Consider the following 22,034-nt stretch of genomic DNA (forward strand, 5'->3'; position numbering starts at 1 on the left):
TCATAATTACCATTTATACTTTAATGAGCTAACTGAGAAAATTTTTGTTTTGAAACTCTTGTGTCATCTTTGTCCCTTCTCTTTTATGTTGATCTATCATTGTTTTTCTAAAAGAAAGCTAGTTATAAAGCAATTTAAATACAACCCATTAAAATAACTTCCTCAAAATAAACATCACTATTTTGAGCTTTGCACCTCAATAAATTAGAAAATAATAGTCTAATGTACCTTTACAAGCAGAAGTTCAGAACAGATTGTGCTTGATCTCCTGAGGCTGATTTTCTTATTTTGACAAAAACCTGTTCTACAGGCTAGTTACCTGAATTGAGTCTGGATCCATTTAAAATTACCATTGAAATAGTAATAACTCCAATTTAAATAAAAACTTTAAAAGCACAGAGTTAGAAGAATAAAATTTAGCCATATATATATATATTTTAGAGTTGCCCCTTTATTGATACAGGCTTTAATTAATGGACAGCTTTAGTGTATAAGATAGCAAGAGGTGAGAACAATTTCAGCAGTTAGCTGAACATTCTAATTAATTCATCAAGCGTTACTAGTAACTGTGATATACTGGAATGCCATCTCTTTTTGAAATTTTTAGGCTAAGGAAATGTGATTAAGATGTATTTTAATATTTCATCTCCCCAGTAATGTTGAAATTGTTGACTCTATTAAAATTTTTATATGCCTGTGTGTCAAGGCTATTCTTGAACAATCATATTAGAACTGAAATTGTAGCAAATAAAATAATATCTTAGGGTCATTGCTTATTTGTATCAAGAATTAATATCGTTTGACCCAAGATGCTCAAAAATACAGACCAATGATTTTAATCAAATATTATATGAAAAAGAATTACCTTTGAGAGTCAGTTTATAAGCTACCAGTGGCAATAGTAGTCAACTTCTCATTTGTTAAGTTTTTAATATTTTATATTGAAAAGCAAGTTTTTTTCTTTTTGTATTAAGTACTATGCAGAACATAATGGATTGTTTTCTATCTTATGTAATCAATGGCATTTACTGAAATATAAACCAATGCATTTTTGTAAGTTGAATATCATCTTACAAATTTTAGTGGCTTTCCATTTCATTTTCCACCAATGTATGATGCAGTATTAATAATAAACACAGAACCGAACCACTTTGTCCTATAAATTCCTCTTTGTCGCAGACTACTCCACTGAAATCCATGATTCCCCTTTCATTTTTCTTCATTGTACTTCTTTTTGAAAATTATCTGATTTGTGCTTGTTCCTTCAAAGCTACAATTTTTATTTCTTGTAAGAAATCTAATTTGACAAGGTGATGCTATCAGAATTCAAGTGTTATAGAGCAATTTCACTTGCCTTTTTTTTTAAGTTGAAATACACCTTGTATTTCCTATTCTTTTTTTTCAATAAATTATTTTATTTTATATAATTCTTACATCATTTTTCATTTTTACATAATGTATGCATTTTCATTTTGGTTATATTCCCCATATAATTCCCACCCTCTTTTTCTGACCCTAATCCCTCTTCTCCCCCCGGCCCCCAGTGTAGTGTGTCTCTGGTCTATAGTTGCTTGTTGATTTTGATTTTTACTTTATTATAATTAGTCTTTTTCCTGGTCTCTTATTTAGGTTTTCTAAATTCCTGCTATGAGTGAGGCCATCCGGTATTTTTCTTTTGCTTTCTGGCTTATTTCGCTGAGCATGATACCTTCCAACTCCATCCAAGTTGCTGCAAATTGCATGAGTTTATCTTTTTTGATTACTGAGTAATATTCCATTGTGTATATATACCACATCTTCTTGATCCAGTCATCTGTTTTTGGGCATTTGGGTTGTTTCCAAAGCTTAGCTATTGTAAATAGTGCTGCTATAAACATAGGGGTGCAGGTGCCCTTTTGAATTAATGTTTCTGTGTCCTTTGGGTAAATACCTAGGAATGGAATTGCTGGATCATATGGAAGCTCTATCTTTAGTAGGTTGAGGAATCTCCACACAGCTCTCCATAGTGGTTGGACCAGTTTGCACTCCCACCAGCAGTGCAGGAGAGTTTCTTTTTCTCCACATCCTCACCAACATTTGTTGTTGCTAGTTTTTTTAATATGTGCCATTCTCACTGGTGTAAGATGGTATCTCATTGTACTTTTGATTACAAGTGATGTTGAACATTTTTTCATATGCCTGTTGGCCATTTGCATTTCCTCTTTGGAGCAGTTTCTTTTTAGTTTAGCTCTTCTGCCGATTTTTTGACTGGATTATTTTATGTGGGTTTTTTTGTTTGTTTGTTTGTTTTTTTGAGTCTCATCAGCTCTTTGTAGATTTTTGTGATCAGTCCTTTATCACTAGTGTTGTGTGCAAAAATTTTCTCCAAGTTAGTGGGGTTTCTCTTTGTTTTGGTTATTGTCTCTTTTGCTGTGCACAAGCTCTTTAATGTTTCCTATTCTTAATCTGTTATGAAGCACTGTAGTTATTAAGGTAACAACTGAATTTTCTTTCTGCTGACAATGATACAAGAGTTCCTTTTTCCATTTTGGTTCTGGGAGGTGTCATGTTGTTGCCCATTAAATATTTGACAACTGAGGTGAGAAATTCATTATATTGCTATAAAAATCTATATGAATACGTCTCTTTCTCTTCCTCACCTACCTCTTCCTTCTGTATTGCTAGAATATTAGCTTTGAATTTAAGTGAGATTACTTGTAAAATCTCTTCTTACTTGTTTAAAACCCTAAAAATTAATTTTAGCAACAAGTAGCATAACTTATGTCCTGCAGTAATGAGTATATGACTTAAATATTATATTGCTTAAGAAATACTCACACTTAAAGTTGGTAAGCACCAATAAATTGTTTCCATGTATTTTCACTTTTCTTAATATCCCTCACAAGGTTTTGTTTTAGATACATTTTCATTTGAATTTTAGCAAAGACAAAATAATAATATTGGAGTCTTTTAAAAGTATAATGCTAGGGCTGTGGGAAGCAGTAGACCATAGTAGAGCTACCACACTCATGAGAGCCAGCATCAGTGTGATGGGAGCTCAAAATAATCAGGAATGTCAATCAGTCAAACCCCCAGGAAATTAAGAGCCCAGTCATCATTTCATCTAGTTAGAGGGAAAAGCTTGCCATCTAGGTGCAAATAAAGCAGGTAGTTTAGAAATTGTAATGTCAATAATTGTATTTCCATTATACTTTATCAACCCCTGGTAAATGAGGACACTGATGTAGAAAGTTACCCACTACAATAGTCAGTCTATGTTCAACTCAATTAGAGCATGTGATGGACATAAACTGTCTTCTTCACTCACCAATTCCAAGTTTGTTTCTCAACATGACTATTCTAATACACATTTTTAAATGAATAAGGTTATGTATCTCTAAGAGTCAACCTTAATCTAACCTAACATTTATTGACATGGGTTCTATAGTTCCAAGCTTAGTGTTTAAGGACAAACAAAGAGTTCCATGATCCAATAAATTTGGGAGTCCATGTGCTGTGTGCTGTACTATAAGCTTCAGTATTAACATTTAAATTTTTTAGCTTTTTTTTAATTTGTTCATGCATTAATTTATTCAACAAATATTTTCTGAATTCTTAATGCATGCCAGAAATTCATTAGCTGCTGGTAACAGGGTGAGGACAATGTAGATAAAGTATACACTCAGAGTCTACAGGATATATAGAAAGATTGATATTAGATTAGATTAAGGACTGAAATAGAGGCAATCCAGGGCTCAAAGGGAACATACGTCAAGGTCATCAGGGAAGGGATTTCCAAGAAGTACCAGTATATATTAAAACCCTGCAGATGAAGGAGAAGCTAGACAAGGAACTTTGTCACATAGATATCAATATCGATAACAAAAAGCTATAGCCAACATGTAATTACTTTTTCCCTCTGCCATACACTGTGCTAGCTACTCTTCAACTGTTCTACCTGGGTGAGTTTTATTACTTACTCAAGATCTGTAGCTAATGTAGAGCAAGAAGTAGAATTTGAATCCTGGTTGGTCTGACTCCAAGGTCCTTTTTCAGCTATCCATAACTGCCCTTCAAAACAATTCATTGAGAGCCTCCCTGGTGGCGCAGCGGATTGAGCACAGCACTGTGAAGCTGTCCACAGCTTCTGCAGTGCCAGTTCGATCCCAGCGAGAATCCTACATGTCGTGCAGACCTCTCCTGTTGAGCCCGCTGCTCTCCTCAGCAGTGTATTTTGGTTGTCTGCCTCTTCTGTTCCCCACTCTGTCTCTGGTGAATCCTTTCACCCTCCTGTGCCTCTGGCCTGTACCCCAGCTCTTGTATAAAAATAAATCTTTAAAATAAAAAAAAGAAAAAAAATCCAAAAGTTTAAAAAAAATTCATTGATTTTGATTAGATTTGTTTTATGAAAGCAAAACAATGATTTGAATGATATATTAAGTTTGACTTTGATTGTAATTATGTGATAGTTACTAGGTTTTTAAAAATAGATACACCTTTATAATTTTAATAGATGTGGTAAAATTTGGCATTTGGATAGAAGTTTCAGAAGTATTTCATAGCACTATGATTTAAAGTTCCCATTCCAAGTTGTGTCTTACACATAGTAAGTACTCCAAACAACACAATTATAACTTCACATTTTACTTTGAGTAAGTGGGAGGGTAGTTTTAAAGGACAGTCTTAAACTCTTGTAAATAATGGTACTACTGTAATTTAAAATTAAGTCTGATTCTCTCTGATATGACCAGGTTGGTCATGTTTTTTTGTTTTTTCGTTTTTATTTCGTTCTAAGATAGTATATATGTAGAAGATGAGATATAAAATTGATCCCCTTAAAAATATCTGAACCTACCTATCACCTACAACTTCTGTACAGATATTTTTGGCTACAATAATCACAGGTGATGTGAACATCAAACATCTTATATGAGAAGTGCACAACATCCAGGTAGATCACAATTAATACTCCTAAAGATCCTAATCTAAAGGAGGGTCAGGTAAATAGTGTGTAGATTTGATAGTGTGTAAATATTAGTGGATAGTCCTAATCCTGGCAAAAATATTCAAATGTCATGATGTAACTCTTGTGTCTGTAGTGAAGGCAGGCAGTCTAGCTTTCAGACCCTGAAATCACCCTCAGGAGGTGATTTTGGAGACTAAAAAAAATTCATCACAAAGGAAATTACCAGAAGGATAAAGAGAAGAACCTGGATAATCTGTACATCTGGATTAATTCCCAAACCCTTGTCATGTATAGATAGGTACATCCACAAAACACTGTTGCTGAATTTCATATGCTGTCATTATTCATTTTGAGAAAAGCAGGATAGTGAAGAATAAGAAAAAAAGTTCTCTCCTGTTGTATTTTTATTCATGCTCAAGCATCATTTTATTTCTTACTAACTTTGTGTTGGTTTAACTTTAGGGACACCACTGTACAAACCCTTACTCTTCAGCCTTCTGTTAAAGATGGACTTATTGTGTATGAAGACTCACCTTTGGTTAGTAATTCAGTTTTGTGAATATTCTCAACTGCATTTTTTAAACTGCTACCTGTGTTTCAATCTTTGAGGAAGAAAATCTTTCTTAAATTCTAGTACAAGTCATACTTAACAAGAAAGCACTGGTTTCTGTGTCATTTTGGGAAAAGGATATTTAATTATAAATTGAAGGGGATGGGTGCAATATGTTTTCTTATTCCTTCTCTCTCCAGAAAGAGATTGTTAGGGAATGACAGAAATCCTTTCATTTCTTTTTCCTTTACAGAATTTAAAAAGTAAACAAAGTTTGCTGTTATTTTCAAATTTATAGAATTTGAAATTAGATAATGCTCCTAGAATTTTTTTTAACTGATTTTAATAAGTAAAAGATATTAGCTCAGTATTTTGGGAAGCTGGAAAACTCAATCCTCAGCATCTCACATTAGGCCCAAGAAATCCCAACTTGCCAAGACATCCCTCTATATAGATAAGTCCTTTGCAGCAATGACGCAAACAAGCCATCTTGAAAACCTCAGTGGTCCAGACCCCAGTGACTGAAGTCTGGTGATTCTGCCAGGTGGGGCTTGAACTTTTCTTGAACAGGGATGCTGAATTTGAGAAATAGCAGCTACATTCTTTCTCTTTTTATTCAGTTTGGTTTTTTACCCTAATTTTTTAAAATATCCTTATCAAGTGTTTCTTTGTTTTAGTATGGAGTAAAATATTTTTGGTCAATGGAATCACCTCTTTCTTATACTTATGTCCCATGTTTAAATTCATTGAGTATGTCTCCCTGTCTGCTTCCTTAATGTTTTTAAGAGTTTTTCCTAGATTTCACTTTTCTTCTCATCTTTCACCTAATCACCTAAAATCTATGACTCTTATTTTTCACTCTCCTCTTTATATCTCATTAGCCAGGACTAGATTTCACCTCAGCAAAACTCTTCATATCAATCCAATGTTTTTTATTTCCATTTTTTTCATACCTCCTCCCCTAAAGTCAGATCACCAAATCACTTTATAGCAGGATTATTTTCATTATCTTCTTTTAGTCTAGTGTGCATATTGCTATCATGGTAAATACATTGAAAATATAGTTTTAGCTCTAGTCTGATAATATCTGAACTCGTAAATTTTTAATTACATCCCATTACTTAAGGAGGTATAGTACATATTTCTTAAGTCTTTCTCAAGTCCTTAATAGTAGAGACTTGGTCTACCCTTTCAGATCCTAAAATTATACAGTTTTAGAGTCATAACAAATGTAGTGATCTAAAATCCACTCATGGTGGTGTCTTACTCCTCTTACCCGCTTGGTACTGTGATTTCTCTATTTTTTATGCTTGTTTTTACTATTTCCTCTCCCAACTCTATGATACAAGATGTTGTAGACATCACCACAATAGAAATAACTCTGATACTAAAGTGAAATACACTGATTACTATAGAATTAGCAGATTAGTAACCATGTGAAGCTTTTAGTGGAGTTCTATAAATTTTCTTTTCAGCTCTGTTAAATATTTGTGTGTGTGTTATAGTAATCCGAAATTTTAAACTCAGCTATTTAAATCTAAAGCAGTAATTGATGAAATGTTTCAAATGGTTGCTCTCATTTTTTTGTTTATGATAACTATTCTGTCTTCAAGGTTAAATCAGTAAAGATGGGTCATATTTTGGTAGTAGATGAAGCAGACAAGGCCCCAACAAATGTAACCTGTATTTTAAAAACTCTAGTAGAAAATGGAGAAATGATTCTTGCAGATGGGAGACGCATTATTGCAAGTGAGTATTAAAAAAACAACTTTTCCCTTAATTTATGCAGTTTTTACATTTCTAGTATCAAATCGCACACTTATCTTTCACAAGCAATAAGCATAAATTCAATACAACTCAAATTGTCTGGGTTGACAGTCATTTATAAAAATCAATAGTTCTGAATCTAGCTTTTAACAGTTTCACTTTTTATGGTCAGAGGGTATTTTTGACAGTTTCATTAGTTTTAGGACAAGTCAGCTTCATATTTTCCTACTCTAAGAATATCAGTATTAATCCTTTTTATACTTATTTCAACTATTTGTGTGCAATGTAATGTCTTTCATTGTTTTCTGCAGTTTTTTAAAGTTCTCTTTTGTTTATTACAGTATTAAAATTAATGTTGTTAGCTCATGGTATGACTCTGTGTGTGTATACATACATATTTTACACACACATATCCCTGCCTTGGAAACTGTTATCCTCTATTTTTGTCATCCTTTTATATTCCTTGTTGTTAGAGAAAATGTGGATAGATGAATCTCATTCATCTAACCTACATGAAAATGTCCAGTTTGTCATATGCAATGTGAGAACAAATTCAAGTTTATAATTTTGAATTTTCATGTCATGAAAATTTACAACTACCAAATGAAAATATATAGCCAATAACAGGGTAACTGGACAAGTTAAGACAATTAATTAAAATCTAAAACATTCAAAGAGAGCATGGCAAAGAAGATTCCATTAAATACTTTCAAGTGCATCACCCCAGAGATGTTTTTGGACATTGTCATTGCCAAGATTGTCAGGAAAGATTTCTAGGCAAAATGAGCCCAGGAAACTCAGCATTAATAAAAGTATTCTAACATTTCAGTTTCACAATGAATTTTTGGGAAAAACAAGAGTTTGAATTAGCCTGAACAGTGTCCAAAAGTGGTCATTCAGACACTCAGGATTATAATTCTGCCAAGCCATTTTAGAGATATTATGAAGACAGTGAAATGGAAAGGAAGAAAGAATTGCTCAGCAAAATTGTAGCAAAGGAGTGATTATCTCCTGGTAACACTCTGCGTTTTCTGATACATTTTTAAGGGATAGTCTAGAAGTAAAGGAGCTATAAATTTTAAACTTAGGTTGACCTAGCTATACACAAGAGCTCCTGAAGCTCTTTCAGATGTGGTTTCATCAAGCATCGCTTTTAGGGCTATGATTTTCATTTCTTCACGTATTTAAATTTTCATTTTTTATTGTCATTGGTACTTTAACCACTCAATTAAATCTTGCCTTTATTTGGATACTAAACATTAAAACTGTTGGTTATATTACTACATGAATATATGACACATTGAGAGATTATTTTTTGGTATCATAAAAAAGTACAAGTTCTTACAGACTCATCTCAATTAAAACTGCAGGTGCTTCCAAACTATCATTTTTTTTAAAGATAAACAGCCTAAAGACTGTCATATAAATAAACCTATATGATAAGTGTTTCTCTTAAAATAACCATTAAAAAGCTTTTACTATCTTAAATTGTTATCTGGAGTAGCAGTTCTATCTCAAATGTGTACCAGCCAGTAGAATATAATACTCAGTTCCTTAAATACCTTAAACATCTGCACAAAGCTCCACTCAACTTAAAATTACTTATTTCTGAATGTGAATTTTTCATTGGAAATAAATCAACATTGTGCTAAGTGATTTACTAGATTTTAAGACCTTTATCATATGTGACTAAGTTTCAGGGTGCATGATCTAACAGGAAAAACTCTTTAGCTGTGTAATGTCAGGCTCTACACAAGTTACAAATTTTAAGGAAAAATAGATGCTGATTTGTAAGCAATAATAACATTTCAAGCCAAGTTTAATAAGAAAATATTGGGACAAATTTATGGTTTAGGTGTGCATTGAATTTAAATAAAAATGAAAGTTCCTCTATAATCTAGTACAAGCTTGATCAGATTGTGTTTTTAAGGAAATTTTCTCAGGATAGTTTTTTTTTTCCCTGCAACCAAGTTATCAAAAATTTCTAGAGCTTTTTGAATTGAACGGTGTGGCTAATTACTTTAAAGGCTGTAATTTGATAGTCATGAGAATTATTAAATATAAATAAGTAAATAAGATGTTTTATTTTTCAGATTCTGCTAATGTGAGTGGAAGAGAAAATGTTATAGTGATCCATCCTGATTTTAGGATGATTGTTCTGGCCAATAGACCTGGATTTCCTTTCCTAGGCAATGATTTCTTCGGTACCTTAGGTAAAAATAGTAATGATAATAACAAAAACAACACCACTAATACTATCCTAGTAGCAATGGTCTCTGTAATGACCATTACTCGATGCCTGCTGTGTCATTATAACTCCTGTATTTTTTATCCCCATTTGAAAAGGAGACTGTCTGAGAGAGAAAATAATTGTTTTCTAGGGACACTTGGTTTATGATTTTTAGAGCTGGATTTCATGACTGATTTCAGAGCCTGCTTTCTTAACAAACCATACTTTATTTCGGGCCTCTTGGAGTCAAATACTAAATAAGGAATGGTGTTTTGTTTTGTTTTGTTTTGTTTTGTTTTGTTTTGTTTTGTTTTGTTTTGTTTTGTTTTCACATTTCCCTAACTGTGAAAGGTTTGAGGCCAGCTCTGAGGAGACTGATTCTCATTGATTAGAGAGGCCCTAGGATAAATTTTAATCATCAAGAGCCTTTAAGGACTGCTCTTCACTATGGCAAGTAGGTAGTTTAGGATACTGGTAATTCTCATATTCAACATGAGGCATGTCCAGTCTCCTAGTAGGGTTTTTAATCTATCAATTTCACATCAAGGATTTTCACATCCAATGAAGAAATTACCTGTGCAATGCTTTAAGTATAAGGATAGGCAATATAGCTTGTTCTTTTTTTTATGTAATCTTTTTCTATTCAGGTAACACTGACTTACAATACTGTATGTGGTTCACAGATATAGGATCAAACCTCTTCAGGTTGTTACTGCACCATCCATATCTACCACAAGACACTCATAGTCCTCCATTATAGTCCATTGTGCTCCCTCCCAACTTTGCTGTCCATCCTGCCCCTCCTCCACTGGCAACCTCATTTTTATGTTCAAACCTAAACTAAGATATATAGTTGTGAAACTACCTAGTGTTCAGACAAAGAGAGCCAAAAAGGTGACCAAAAAAAAAGCAGGTAACCTACAAAGTCACACCCATCAGGCTTACATTAAGATTTTTCTGAGAAAACCCTACAAACAGAGAGAGAATGAAAGAAAGAATTCAAAATACTTAAAGATAAAAAATTGCCACACTAAAATACTATATCCTACAAGACTCTCCTTCAGATAGAAGAGAGAAATAAAAGCCTTCCTAGACAAATAGAAGGTGAAGGACTTTACAAACAATACATCTACCCTTCAAGAAATATTTAAAGAAGCTCTTCTAGCTAAACTGAAGAAAGTCCATGAAAACTAAAGACAAAATAGCAGAGGCAAATCATCATATTTCACTATTCACTCTAAGTGAATGAACTAAACTCACCAACCCTAGGCACAGTGTAACTGGTTACATCAGAAAACAAAACCCAACTTTTAGTTGTCTCCAGGAAACAAGTTTGAGTTTCAAAGATTAAGGCTCAAATTAAATGGTTGAAAGCTATAAGCAAATAGGACCCAAAAAAAGGCAGGGACAGTTTTTTATATATATATATCAGATAAAATAGACTTCCTGCTTAAAAAAAAAGGTAAGAAGAGACAGGAATGTATATTATATAATGGTTAAGGGAAATATATCAGGAAGACATTCTCTCTCTCTTTCTCTCTCTGCATCAAGTGAGGGAACAACAAAATATACATGACTACTGTTGACAAGTCTGCACTTGATCTTAGCCAAAAGGCCGAGAAGCGATGTTGACAAGTCTGAAAACAGCATTGGAAGCAACACAATAGTAAGGGGGTACTTTATGCCACCTTCATCAATGGACAAATCACACAGACAGAAACTCAACAAGGAATCAATAGCCTTAAATATGAAATTACATCACATGGACTTAATAGACATTTTTAGGGCACTGTAACCCCCAAAAGCTGACTACACATTATTCTCAAGTGCACATAGAAAATTCTCCAGGATATACCACATATAGGGGCACAAAACAAGTATCAGTAAATTTATGAGGATTGAAATCTTATGAAGTATCTTCTCTGATCCTGAGACTTTCCTTTTCTATTGCATTAGATGTTTACTTTCCTCTCTATACCATTCTACCATTGGGTGGACTTTTTGTGTAATTTTACACATTTAAAAACAGAAGTTCCTTGTTGAGCAACTGTTGGCTCTTCAACTATTCCGTATTTCCTATGGCATTATAATGGATTAGTTGCAAAATGAATGTGAATCTTCTGTTTTTTTCCATAGGTGATATTTTTAGCTGCCATGCAGTTGATAATCCTAAACCCCACTCAGAGCTTGAGATGCTCAGGCAGTATGGACCAAATGTGCCAGAGCCCATCCTTCAGAAGCTTGTAGCTGCCTTTGGAGAGCTGAGAAGTTTAGCAGACCAGGGGATTATTAACTATCCTTATTCCACCAGGGAAATTGTCAACATAGTCAAACATTTACAGGTATGGCACACACATATGCATAAAAGTTTAGAAGTAGCCATTAAATCTTTTTTTTAGACTGCTTAATTCATACCATGTCAACTTCTATCGATTTAATACTGATTGAGATGATATAATATGAAATGTTTGTGATCTAAATTTTACATCAGGAGCACCAGTGAACATTTTATGTTTAGCCTTTAGCTTTACTTTGGTGAAGTTCTATACTATGATGGTTGTCAAAGAGCTAGGAAATTTGGTGGAGGATTGTTGGGGGTGCTGGAGGAAGATAAGAAAATGAGGCAGCAGGGAAGCTTTACTATTGTTTGACTATGTATAACAAGCATGTGGTATCTGGGTGAAAGATATTTTCACTTTAAAAACAAAAGACTTGGAGATAGAAAAGTGACTAGGATTTACAGAATACCTGTATACTTACAGTATACAGTATACCCGTATACTAACTATACCTGTATACTTTAAGAAAGTTTTATAGGGTATAGTAAAAGAGTGAAATTCCTTCTAGCCATGTATAGTAATAAGTAGTCACCTTAGTAAAGAAAACAATTCTTCCCTTTTTTATTAATTTTTTTATTTTCTTAACATTGTTGATAGTTTCGTGGGTTTTTTTTTTGTTTGTTTGTACTGGGTTTTTTTTTTGTTTTTTTTTTTTTCTTACATCTTTGTTAATTTTTGGACAGTATTTGATTTCTCCCCTCAGGTGTAGTCCCCATAGTTTTCCCACCACCACAGCACTGTGATCCATCACCATAGTCTCTTGAGCTCTTCCCTCCCCTGTTTTGACCCCTCTCTCTTCCCTCCCTCCCCTGCTGTACGCCTCAGGTCAGTTTGCAAGTTTTGTCTTTTCCTGACCCTTTGTTCAGTTTCTCTCTTCCCAAAATATAAGTCACACTGTCTAGTATTTATCTTTTCCTTCTGATTTATTTTACCATGATCCCTTCTGGCCCCATCCATATAAATTCTTCTTTTATAACCAATGATAGCCTCTAAGCTAACAGTTACTATCTAATGACTCTGCCTTACCTCCAGCCCTCCATGGGAAAAGGAAAGGAAAAAGGAAAGGTTTATTCTGCCTGTAAAGTCATGTTAAGCCCAACTCAGATTCCAGTATCTAAATAAAATCAATACAGAGCCAGTCAAGGACCCAGAAGACACCACCAGTATAAATTTTTTTTTCATTTTCACTTGTGCATTTTTACATCATTGTTTGTTTTTGTACAATGTTTGATTTCTCCTCTCAGGTGTTGTCCCCATAAAATTACCACCACCAAGACACCTGTGAACTGTCAACATTAGACTCCTGTGCTCTTCCTTCCTGTTGTGATCCCTCTCCCTCACCTGCTGAATGTCTGATTTATTGTTTGCCTGCTAGTTTTGTCTTTTTTTTTCCCCTAATCTCTTGTTTGGTTTCCCTATATTCCTCCTATAAGTGAAACCATACTATATTTTTCTTTTTCCTCCTGGCTTATTTCACTGAACATAATCCCTTCCAGCTCCATCCATGTTGCTGTGAATGGCATAAGTTTATCTTTTTTGATTGCTGAGTAATAATCCATTGTGTGTGTATACCATATCTTCTTGATCCAATCATCTGCTTTTTTTTGGCATTTAGTTTGTTTCCACATTATAGCTATTGTAAATAGTGCTACAATGAATATACAAGTGCAGGTTTCCTTTTGAATTAGTATTTTTTGTGTCCTTTGGGTAGATTCCTAGGAGTGGAATTGCTGGGCTATATGGTAGATCCATTTGTAGTAATTTATGGGTCCTCCACACAGCTTTCTACAGTGATTGGACCAGTTTGCACTCCCACCAGCAATGTAAAAAGATTCCTTTTTCTCTACATCCTCACCACCATTTGTTGTTGTTTGTTTTTTTTTAATTTGGGCCATTCTTACTACTACCAGTATAAATTTAGATGTATTGCTTGTAATACTCATTTTCTTTCTTTCTGCTATTTCTTCTTTCTCTAGTCTCTGTACTTTCTTTCTTGTTCCTTTATCTCTGTTGGTTGTTTTGTTTTGTTTTGTTTTCATTAGTCATAAGCTTGTGACCTGTGACTACAGAACTATCTGTATAAATATTCAACACTGTGTTTTATTTAAATAGATTTTTTGCCCAGTCTGGTACTCCTTTTAAAGTCCAAGCTATCACATAGCAGTGTAAGTCACTGCACACCAAAATCTTAGCACTGATTTAACATTTGAAAGAAGGAATCTTCCCCCACCCCCACCAAAACTCTAGTATTTATTTAAAAATGAAAATATTACATCATGAAAGCAAACATTAAAAAAAGGAAAATGTATGTCTACCACCTTCTGGTTATCTGACAAGACTAGTCAATATCTGACCATTTGACCATTTTTCTATCAGCTTTATGTATCTTTATAATAGTCTGTATTTTATTTTGTGTGTAACAGAGGAATTTTTTTTTTTTTTTTTTTTAACAGAAATTTCCCACTGAAGGTCTCTCCACTGTAGTTAGGAATGTTTTTGACTTTGATTCCTACAATGATGACATGAAGGAGATTTTAACTAATACTTTACACAAATATGGGATACCTATCGGAGCAAAACCTACCAGTGTGCAGCTGGCGAAGGAGTAAGGCAAACTTACTATTGATCCAATATTCTTAGCATTACTGTTCTGATTCATAAATTCTGATAACTCTGAATTTACTGCTACACTCTACTAAACTGGGTTGGTGTGGAAATTATTTTACGCAATTAAACTTTTCATATTAATGCTGCTATTTGCTGGCTGGATTTCAGTTAAATAGCATTATTTATAGGCCTGTAAATTGAGAACTTCGATTATTTTGAATACCCCATGAGTAGGTGTAATGTATTCAAATAAAGGGAAATATTTGTTTCTTTAACAGTCTCTGTCCTTTTCTTGAATTACTATGAGTCTCATTATTTCCTAATCTAGTGCAAAATCACATACAAACACAAAAACTACATAAAGGGATAATATGTGTTTAATTAAGATGTCCTTATTTGTGTCACCATATATTTTTCTTTATGATAGTTTTCTAAGTTTATAATCATTAACTGAAGAGCTCTTTGGTTACTTATTTCAACTTGGCAGATGAAAGAAGTAGTGAAAACAAGTGGGTTTGTTTCTTGTGGGCTGGTTGCCTGACTTCTATTTTGTAATCTCAGGCTATGTACTTAAACTTAGTTAAGAATATTGAAATATGTTGTTGTTCAGAAAAATAGTTGATACTTTATTACTAAGTAGGTCAGTGTAGATTCACTGGAAAACAATTTTAAATATGTATCACTTACTGGCAGTGCATCTAATGTTTTTTGTCTAGAAAGAGTCAATTATCATACGTTCCCAAGGGATAATTCTTTGTTGAATTATTTAACTTTAGTGTCATACAGGAGGTACTCTTTGCCTTTCCTTAGGAAAAAATTGTTAACTATCAATCAATGATTCATCCAACTATATACAGAAGTATACATACACACATATTCTAAATATCTGTATCATCCTTATTTATTCTTTGGAGTTATTATAAAATCTTGTCAGAACATATGCCAATAAAAATAAATTGTAAAAGTATCAAGGATATCTTGAAGAGAAACAAATATTTCCCTTTTATAGTCAAAACACAAGATGGAGTTATGTTAGAAATTATCAGTGAATTGGCTTATATTATCAAAACAAGTGAATTTTTTTTGAAAGAGTGGTTTGGTGTCTACTGATGTATACACATTTCTGTAAAATACTGTTCTTCTCATTGGTTATCATTATTTATGGGGATATTAAAACTAGTTTGGTAACTAAATGGTTGTAAGCATATATCTATATTAGAGAGTTCAAGAAATTGTCATTCGTATACAAACTTCTATTAGTGCTCATGTTTTATCTTTTTATTAACTGTAGCATTATTTTCAATTGGAAACGGGAATTGTTATAACTGTTAACAAATTTATATAGAGTTTTAACGTCATGGAATCCAGGCTTGTGATTTAAAAACAACTCGTTTTTTATATCTTTCTACAATGTGAACTAAAAAGAAATGTGTATATGTTCACAAGATAAATCATAAGATAGTTGTTGGCAATTTAAGTCTCTAAGGAAAATAGATAAAATGAGTTAATTTATTCTTTATTATCCTCAGTTCTAAGCTGAAAAATTATTGCCATGGCTTGTTAATTCTTGCCATGGCAAGTTAATTTGAACTCTAGTACTTGCTTATGAGTGGAAATAAGTACACTGAGCCTAGAAACAAAATGGTCATACTCACACTAAGATGGGGATGGAAACAACTAGTTGTCCACCCACTGAATATAGCTGGAAATAGACCTATAGCAGATGTAGAGGAAGAATGAATTTTCCCTTGGGGGAGAGATAATAGTAGACTACAATTGCACTTGAAAGCACTCTTTCTTTGTCTGTTAATTGCATTGACTTAGACAACTCAAAAGTTATGGTGTCATTTTATTGCCCTTTAGTGAAGTCCACGGGTTCCATTCTTCTATTTCTATTAAGTTATCACCCTTGCACATAAAAAGGGCAGGTAACATGGAAAAGTGAACAAAGCAATGGCTGGAAATTCAACACACGTTTATGCCTGAGTCAATTATGGAGAATCAGATGAGAAGACACAACCCTGCCCTCAAAATATTGACAATTCCATCTTGGTAATGTGAATATAGTGAAATTACTTAACTAAACAGTCTCCCTATTTGGTATAATGAGAGCATTTCATCTAAATTAGGACATTTTTTTCAAATGGGAGGGGGCGCTGTTAATAATAGCTCTGTGAAAGGACATGTGAAATAAGACTGTCCTAATGAGGCCACTAGGTGATCATTCTCATCATACATAACTAATAAGGTTCATTCCTGTTCTAACATCCTTTGTTTTTTAATATAATCTTAATTATCTCTCATTTGCAAAGACAAGTAAAAGAAGTTTTACTAATATTTACTTCGAGAGTAACACACTGTTAGTAGTAACCACATAGAACTCTGAAGTTTTAATCCCTGTGTAGCCTTATGATTTGCTTTCACTTTTCTATTCTTAATAATTTGAGAAACCTCTGTACTGTTTTCCATAGAGGCTACACTAGTCTACATTCCCACCTGCAGTGTGTGAGGTTTCTTTTTCTCCACATCCTCCCCAACACTTGTTTTAACCTTTGGATATGGGGCCATTTTCACAAGTGTGACATGGTATCTCATTGTGGTTTGGTTTGCATTTCCCTGATAAGTGATGGTACACATTTTTTCATGTGCCTGTTCAACATCTGTATGTCTTTGGAAAAGCATCTGTTTAGCTCTTTGGTCAATTTTTTGTTTAGGTTATTTGTTTTCTTGTTGAGTTATATGAGTTCTTTGTAGATATTTGATATTAGCCCCTTGTCATATGTATCCTGTGAACTTTTTTCTGTTCAGTGTGGTATCTTTTTGCTTTAATGATAGTTTCCTTTGCTGTGCAGAAGCTTTTTAATGTGGTATAGTCCCATTTGTTTATTTTTGCTTTTGTTTTCTTTGCTATTGTACTCGAGTCCCTATGTTTTCTGTCACCTATGTTTTCTTCTATGTACTTATTGCAGTTTCACATCTTCATCCATGTCTTTAATCCATTTTTAATTAATATTTGTTAATCATATAAGATAGTGGTCTAGTTTCATTCTTTTTACTGTGACTGTCCAATTTTCCCAGCACTGTTTGTTGAAGAGACTTTCTCCATTGTGTGTTCTCAGCTCCTTTGTCATAAATTAACTGTCCTTATAAGTGTGGGTTTATTTCTTGGCACTCAGTTCTGTTCCATTTATCTGTGTATATGTTTTTATTCCATTACCATACTGTTTGGGTACTATTGCTTTATAGTATAATATGAATTTATGAAATGCTTTTTTGTTAGGATTGCTTTGCCTGTTTGGGATCTTTTGTGGTTTCATGCAAATTTTAATAATGTTTGCTGTTTCCTTGATGAATACCATTGGTATTTTGATAGAGATGGCATTAAATCTGTGTAATGCTTTGGTTAAGGTAGCTATTTAACAAATCTTCCAATTCATGATCATGGAGTTTCCTAGTGCTTCTTTTTTTTTTTTTTTTTTTTTTTTAAACTTTTTTTTTAATTTTTTTTTTTTATAGAGGCATGTTTTTATTTATTTATTATTTATTTGTTTGTTTGTTTGTTTTTTGTTTATACATGCACTGGGTACAGTCAGAAGCACGGGAGGGTGAGAGAATTCACCAGAGCCAGAGCGGGGAGCAGAGCAGGCAGAAGGACCGAAGTACACTGCTGAGGGGAGCAGCGGGCGGCAGGAGAGGTCTGCGCGCCATGTGGGACCCTCTTCCGGTGGCCGGGGAGCAGCCAGGGATCGAACCGGCACCGCAGAGGCCGCGGGCAGCTTCGCAACCCCGCGCTCAACTGCTGCGCCACCGGGGAGGCCCTGTTTCCTAGTGCTTCTATTTGCTAGTGTTCTCTTTCATTTCCTTTGACAATAATGCCTTAACAGTTTTCATTGAACAGGTGTTTCATTTCCCTTGTTAACTTAATTTCTCAGAACTTAATTATTTTTTATGTTTGTAAATGGGATTGTTGATTTCTTTGTCTTTCAGTTCTTTGCATATAGTCATGCAACAAGCTTTTTTATATTGATTTTGTGCCTTGCCACTTTACTGAATGATTTATTGTCTTTAATCATTTTTAATGGAATCTTTAGGATTTTCTCTATATATTTTCATGTTGTCTGCCATTAGTGATGATTTTGTTTCTTCTTTTTAAATTTAGATTCATTTTATATCTTTCTCTTGCCTCATTGCTCTAGCAAAGACTTCCAATACTGTATTGAATAGTGGTGGTGGGAGTGGCCATCTTCTCTTGTACCTGATCTTAAAGGAAAAGCTTTCAGTTTTCCATCGAGTATGATGTTAGCTGTAGGATTATCATATATGCCCTTGAAAAGAGGTTCTTTTTAAAATACTTCATTCCCAAGCTTCTTGAAAAGAACTTTATCTATCAGGAATTTTATTTTTAAGCATATGGCACTCTTCCTTCAGTTCCATGCTTTTTCTCATTCCCTTTGTTCTCTGAAGTTTTAAGTGTAAATTATTTATTCTAAATATAAGTACATTCATATCATATATGTCTAGGCCCATATTAGCCTTTAGTTTTAATTAAATTAATAAGTTCACATTTTAAACAGTTTAAAAACATGGTGGTTGTCATCGATATACTTGCCTTTCAGAGGCCTGAGATTGGTGAAAGGAGGCTTCACTTTCTGTGGTAGTTTAATATTCTAACACATTATTTCCTATATTACATTTTTATCTCATTTATTTTTTTAAACATCCTATTGTTTTTTCACAATATAGGATTTCCACCATCAGTTTTTTAAATTTCAGTGACTGGGCTATGGACTCATTCTGATTTTTTTATACAAGTAAAATAAAATTTTTAAAGTAAAGGTCTACTCTAGAATTGCTATTTTGAGGGATCTTTATCTCAAGTACAGCAAAGCTTCTGTCACACTGCTGTAGGGTAGGAAGTTGGCTCACTTACAGTGGCAAATGGAAAATGAAGTTAACCTGGCTTTTCTATGGTCTTTCAACACAGTATATACATTAATAGGTATCAACACAAGCCTTTCAATTGAGAGTAGACAATGCATTTTTTTCCCACACTTCAAACTTCTGCCTCGTTTCTTTGCTCCTATTTTTAGCAGATTTTTTTTGAGGTAACGTTGGTTTACATTGTATGTGATTTAGAGGTATATGTTCACCACCTCCAGGTGTTGTTACCACACCTACCCCAAGACACCCAATCTGTGTATTGCTTTGGTTAAGGTGCCATTTAACCCAAATTATTTATTATTTAGAATAAATAATTTACACTGTGCTCTCTCCCCACTTTGCTCTCTTCCTTCCTGCTTAATAGCCTCAGTACTACAGTCAGATTTCTAGGATTTGCTATTGGTTTGGCTTTGTCTGAGCCTTTGTTTTGTTTCTGTATAGTCCATATATAAGTCATACTATCAGGAATTTGTCTTTCTCCTTCTGATTTATTTAGTTTAGCATAATACCCTCTAGTTCCATCCATGTTGTCACAAATGGCAAGAGTTTATCCTTTTTTAATAACTGAGTAGTATTCCATTGTGGTTATGTATATCTACCACATATTCCTGATTCACTCATGTGTCTTTGGGCACTTAGGTTGTTTCCATAGCATGACTATTGTACATGTGCTGCAGTGAACATAGAAATGTTTATATCCCTTCAGATTACTGTTTTTTTTTATTTTTCTAGTAGACACCTACAAGGGGAATTGCTTGGTCATGTATATGGTAGATCCATTGTTAGTATTTTGAGAAATCTCCATACTGTTTTCCAAAGGGACTGAACAAATCTACATTCCCAATAGTTCTTTTACACTACTTTTTTCTCCACATCCATGACAAATTTATAAATATTAACTCAATCTATAGAAAAATTCTATTAGGCTAGTAATTTTTTCTCACTGGTAGGTATAGGAATGGGGTGTGTGTGTGTGTGTGTGTGTGTGTGTGAGAGAGAGAGACAAAGAAACTGAGGCTCAGGGGACTTTTAATAACATTATATAGCTGATAAATGGCTGGATGGGGGATTCATCTATAGATATCTGTTCTACAGTCTGTCATCTTCTTGCTTGCTCCATCATGTTATCACCACAGTACTGAGCATGAGATATTCAATGCAGTGCAACATTGGACTGCACAATTTTACAGATAGCAAAATTTTGAGTTGTTTTTCAGGTTATATTCCTACTATTTGGGCACATATATATACATATATGTATGTGTGTTTATGTGTGTGTATACACACACACACACAGATATATAACTTTTATGTTAGTGAACTAGTTCCATTGTTATAATCATTTCTTTCAAATTAATGACATTTGTCATTGATTCCAGAAAATACAAAAGCATCTTTATTATAATATGTGAAAAAATTCTCTTAAATCTTTTTTCTTGCAATAAGGATTTGCTTTCTGAAAAAAATCAAAGTTGGTGCCACTCACAAATTCTTCTAAATGAACCATTCATTTCTTTTTTAATGTATTCACATAAAATCCTTTATCACTGCCATTGTTAAAATCATGATGAATAACATAGCTTTAGCAGAGTAATCACAAATCACCTCGCATTTCTTGGATACTTGTGTTTTGCTTATAAATCATTAAAACTTAGAATTGGCTTACATCTTGGGATTAGTGGTAGCTCCTTTGTTCAGAGATGGAATGGACTACATAGAAAGTGAGTATCTTTTGTAGAGTGGGTTCAGAAAGATCTGGAGTTCAAATTAGAACACTGGACTAAATAGACTTAAATACTTTAATAGTTCTCATGTAATATCCTCTCAACTTATAGATTCTATGAGTTACTCTCCTTAATTGAATTAGAAAACTGTGTAAGTCTTCACTTGTCTCCCTTATAGAGTAACCAGCCATTACTTTATCAGTCAATTTCACAAGCATATTTTATTTTATTTTTTTTAAATAATAAATTTTATTTTTATATTCCCCATACAATTGCAACCCCCCCATTTTGACCCCAATCCCTCCCCTCCCACCCCTCACCCCCCATAAAGTGTCTCTGGTTCATAGTTGTTTGTTGATTTTGATTTTCACTTTCTTACAGTTATTCATTTTCCTAGTTCCTTATTTAAGTTTTCTAGATTCCTGCTATGAGTGAGACCATCTGGTATTTTTCTTTTTCTTTTTGGCTTATTTCGCTGAGCATGATCCCTTCCAGCGGCATCCATGTTGCTGCAAATTGCATGTGTTTATCTTTTTTGAATGCTGAGTAATATTCCATGGTATATATGTACCACATCTTCTTGATCCAGTCATCCATTTTTGGGCATTTGGGTTGTTTCCAAAGCTTAGCTATTGTAAACAGTGCTGCTATAAACATAGGGGTGCAGGTGTTCTTTGGAATTGATGTTTCTGTGTCCTTTGGGTAAATACCTAGGAGTGGAATTGCTGGATCATATGGAAGCTCTATGTTTAGTAGGTTCAGAAATCTCCACACAGCTCTCCATAGTGGTTGGACCAGTTTGCACTCCCACCAGCATTCACAAGCATATTTTAGTGGAACTCCTGAACACTTTGATGTCTCATTGCAGTGTGTGTTAGTCATGTTTAGCATTCATCTCTTTAGTATCAGGTATATGAATTTACAGACAGAA

General features: G+C 33.8%; 1 protein-coding gene across 1 annotated transcript in view; it reads left to right on the forward strand.

Annotated features, from left to right (window-relative positions):
• Positions 1-22,034, forward strand: part of VWA8 (von Willebrand factor A domain containing 8) — a gene marked incomplete at both ends in the record, with an annotated part of 320,923 nt that overhangs the window by 159,882 nt on the left and 139,007 nt on the right. Inside the window, 5 exons of the mRNA XM_084235317.1 lie at positions 5,408-5,483; positions 7,109-7,244; positions 9,356-9,475; positions 11,629-11,834; positions 14,285-14,436. Coding sequence (XP_084091443.1) covers positions 5,408-5,483; positions 7,109-7,244; positions 9,356-9,475; positions 11,629-11,834; positions 14,285-14,436 — 690 coding nt within the window. The remainder of the gene's footprint in view (positions 1-5,407; positions 5,484-7,108; positions 7,245-9,355; positions 9,476-11,628; positions 11,835-14,284; positions 14,437-22,034) is intronic.

The sequence above is a fragment of the Talpa europaea genome (assembly GCF_964194135.1).
Source record: "Talpa europaea genome assembly, chromosome: 6".
Classification (NCBI taxonomy): domain Eukaryota; kingdom Metazoa; phylum Chordata; class Mammalia; order Eulipotyphla; family Talpidae; genus Talpa; species Talpa europaea.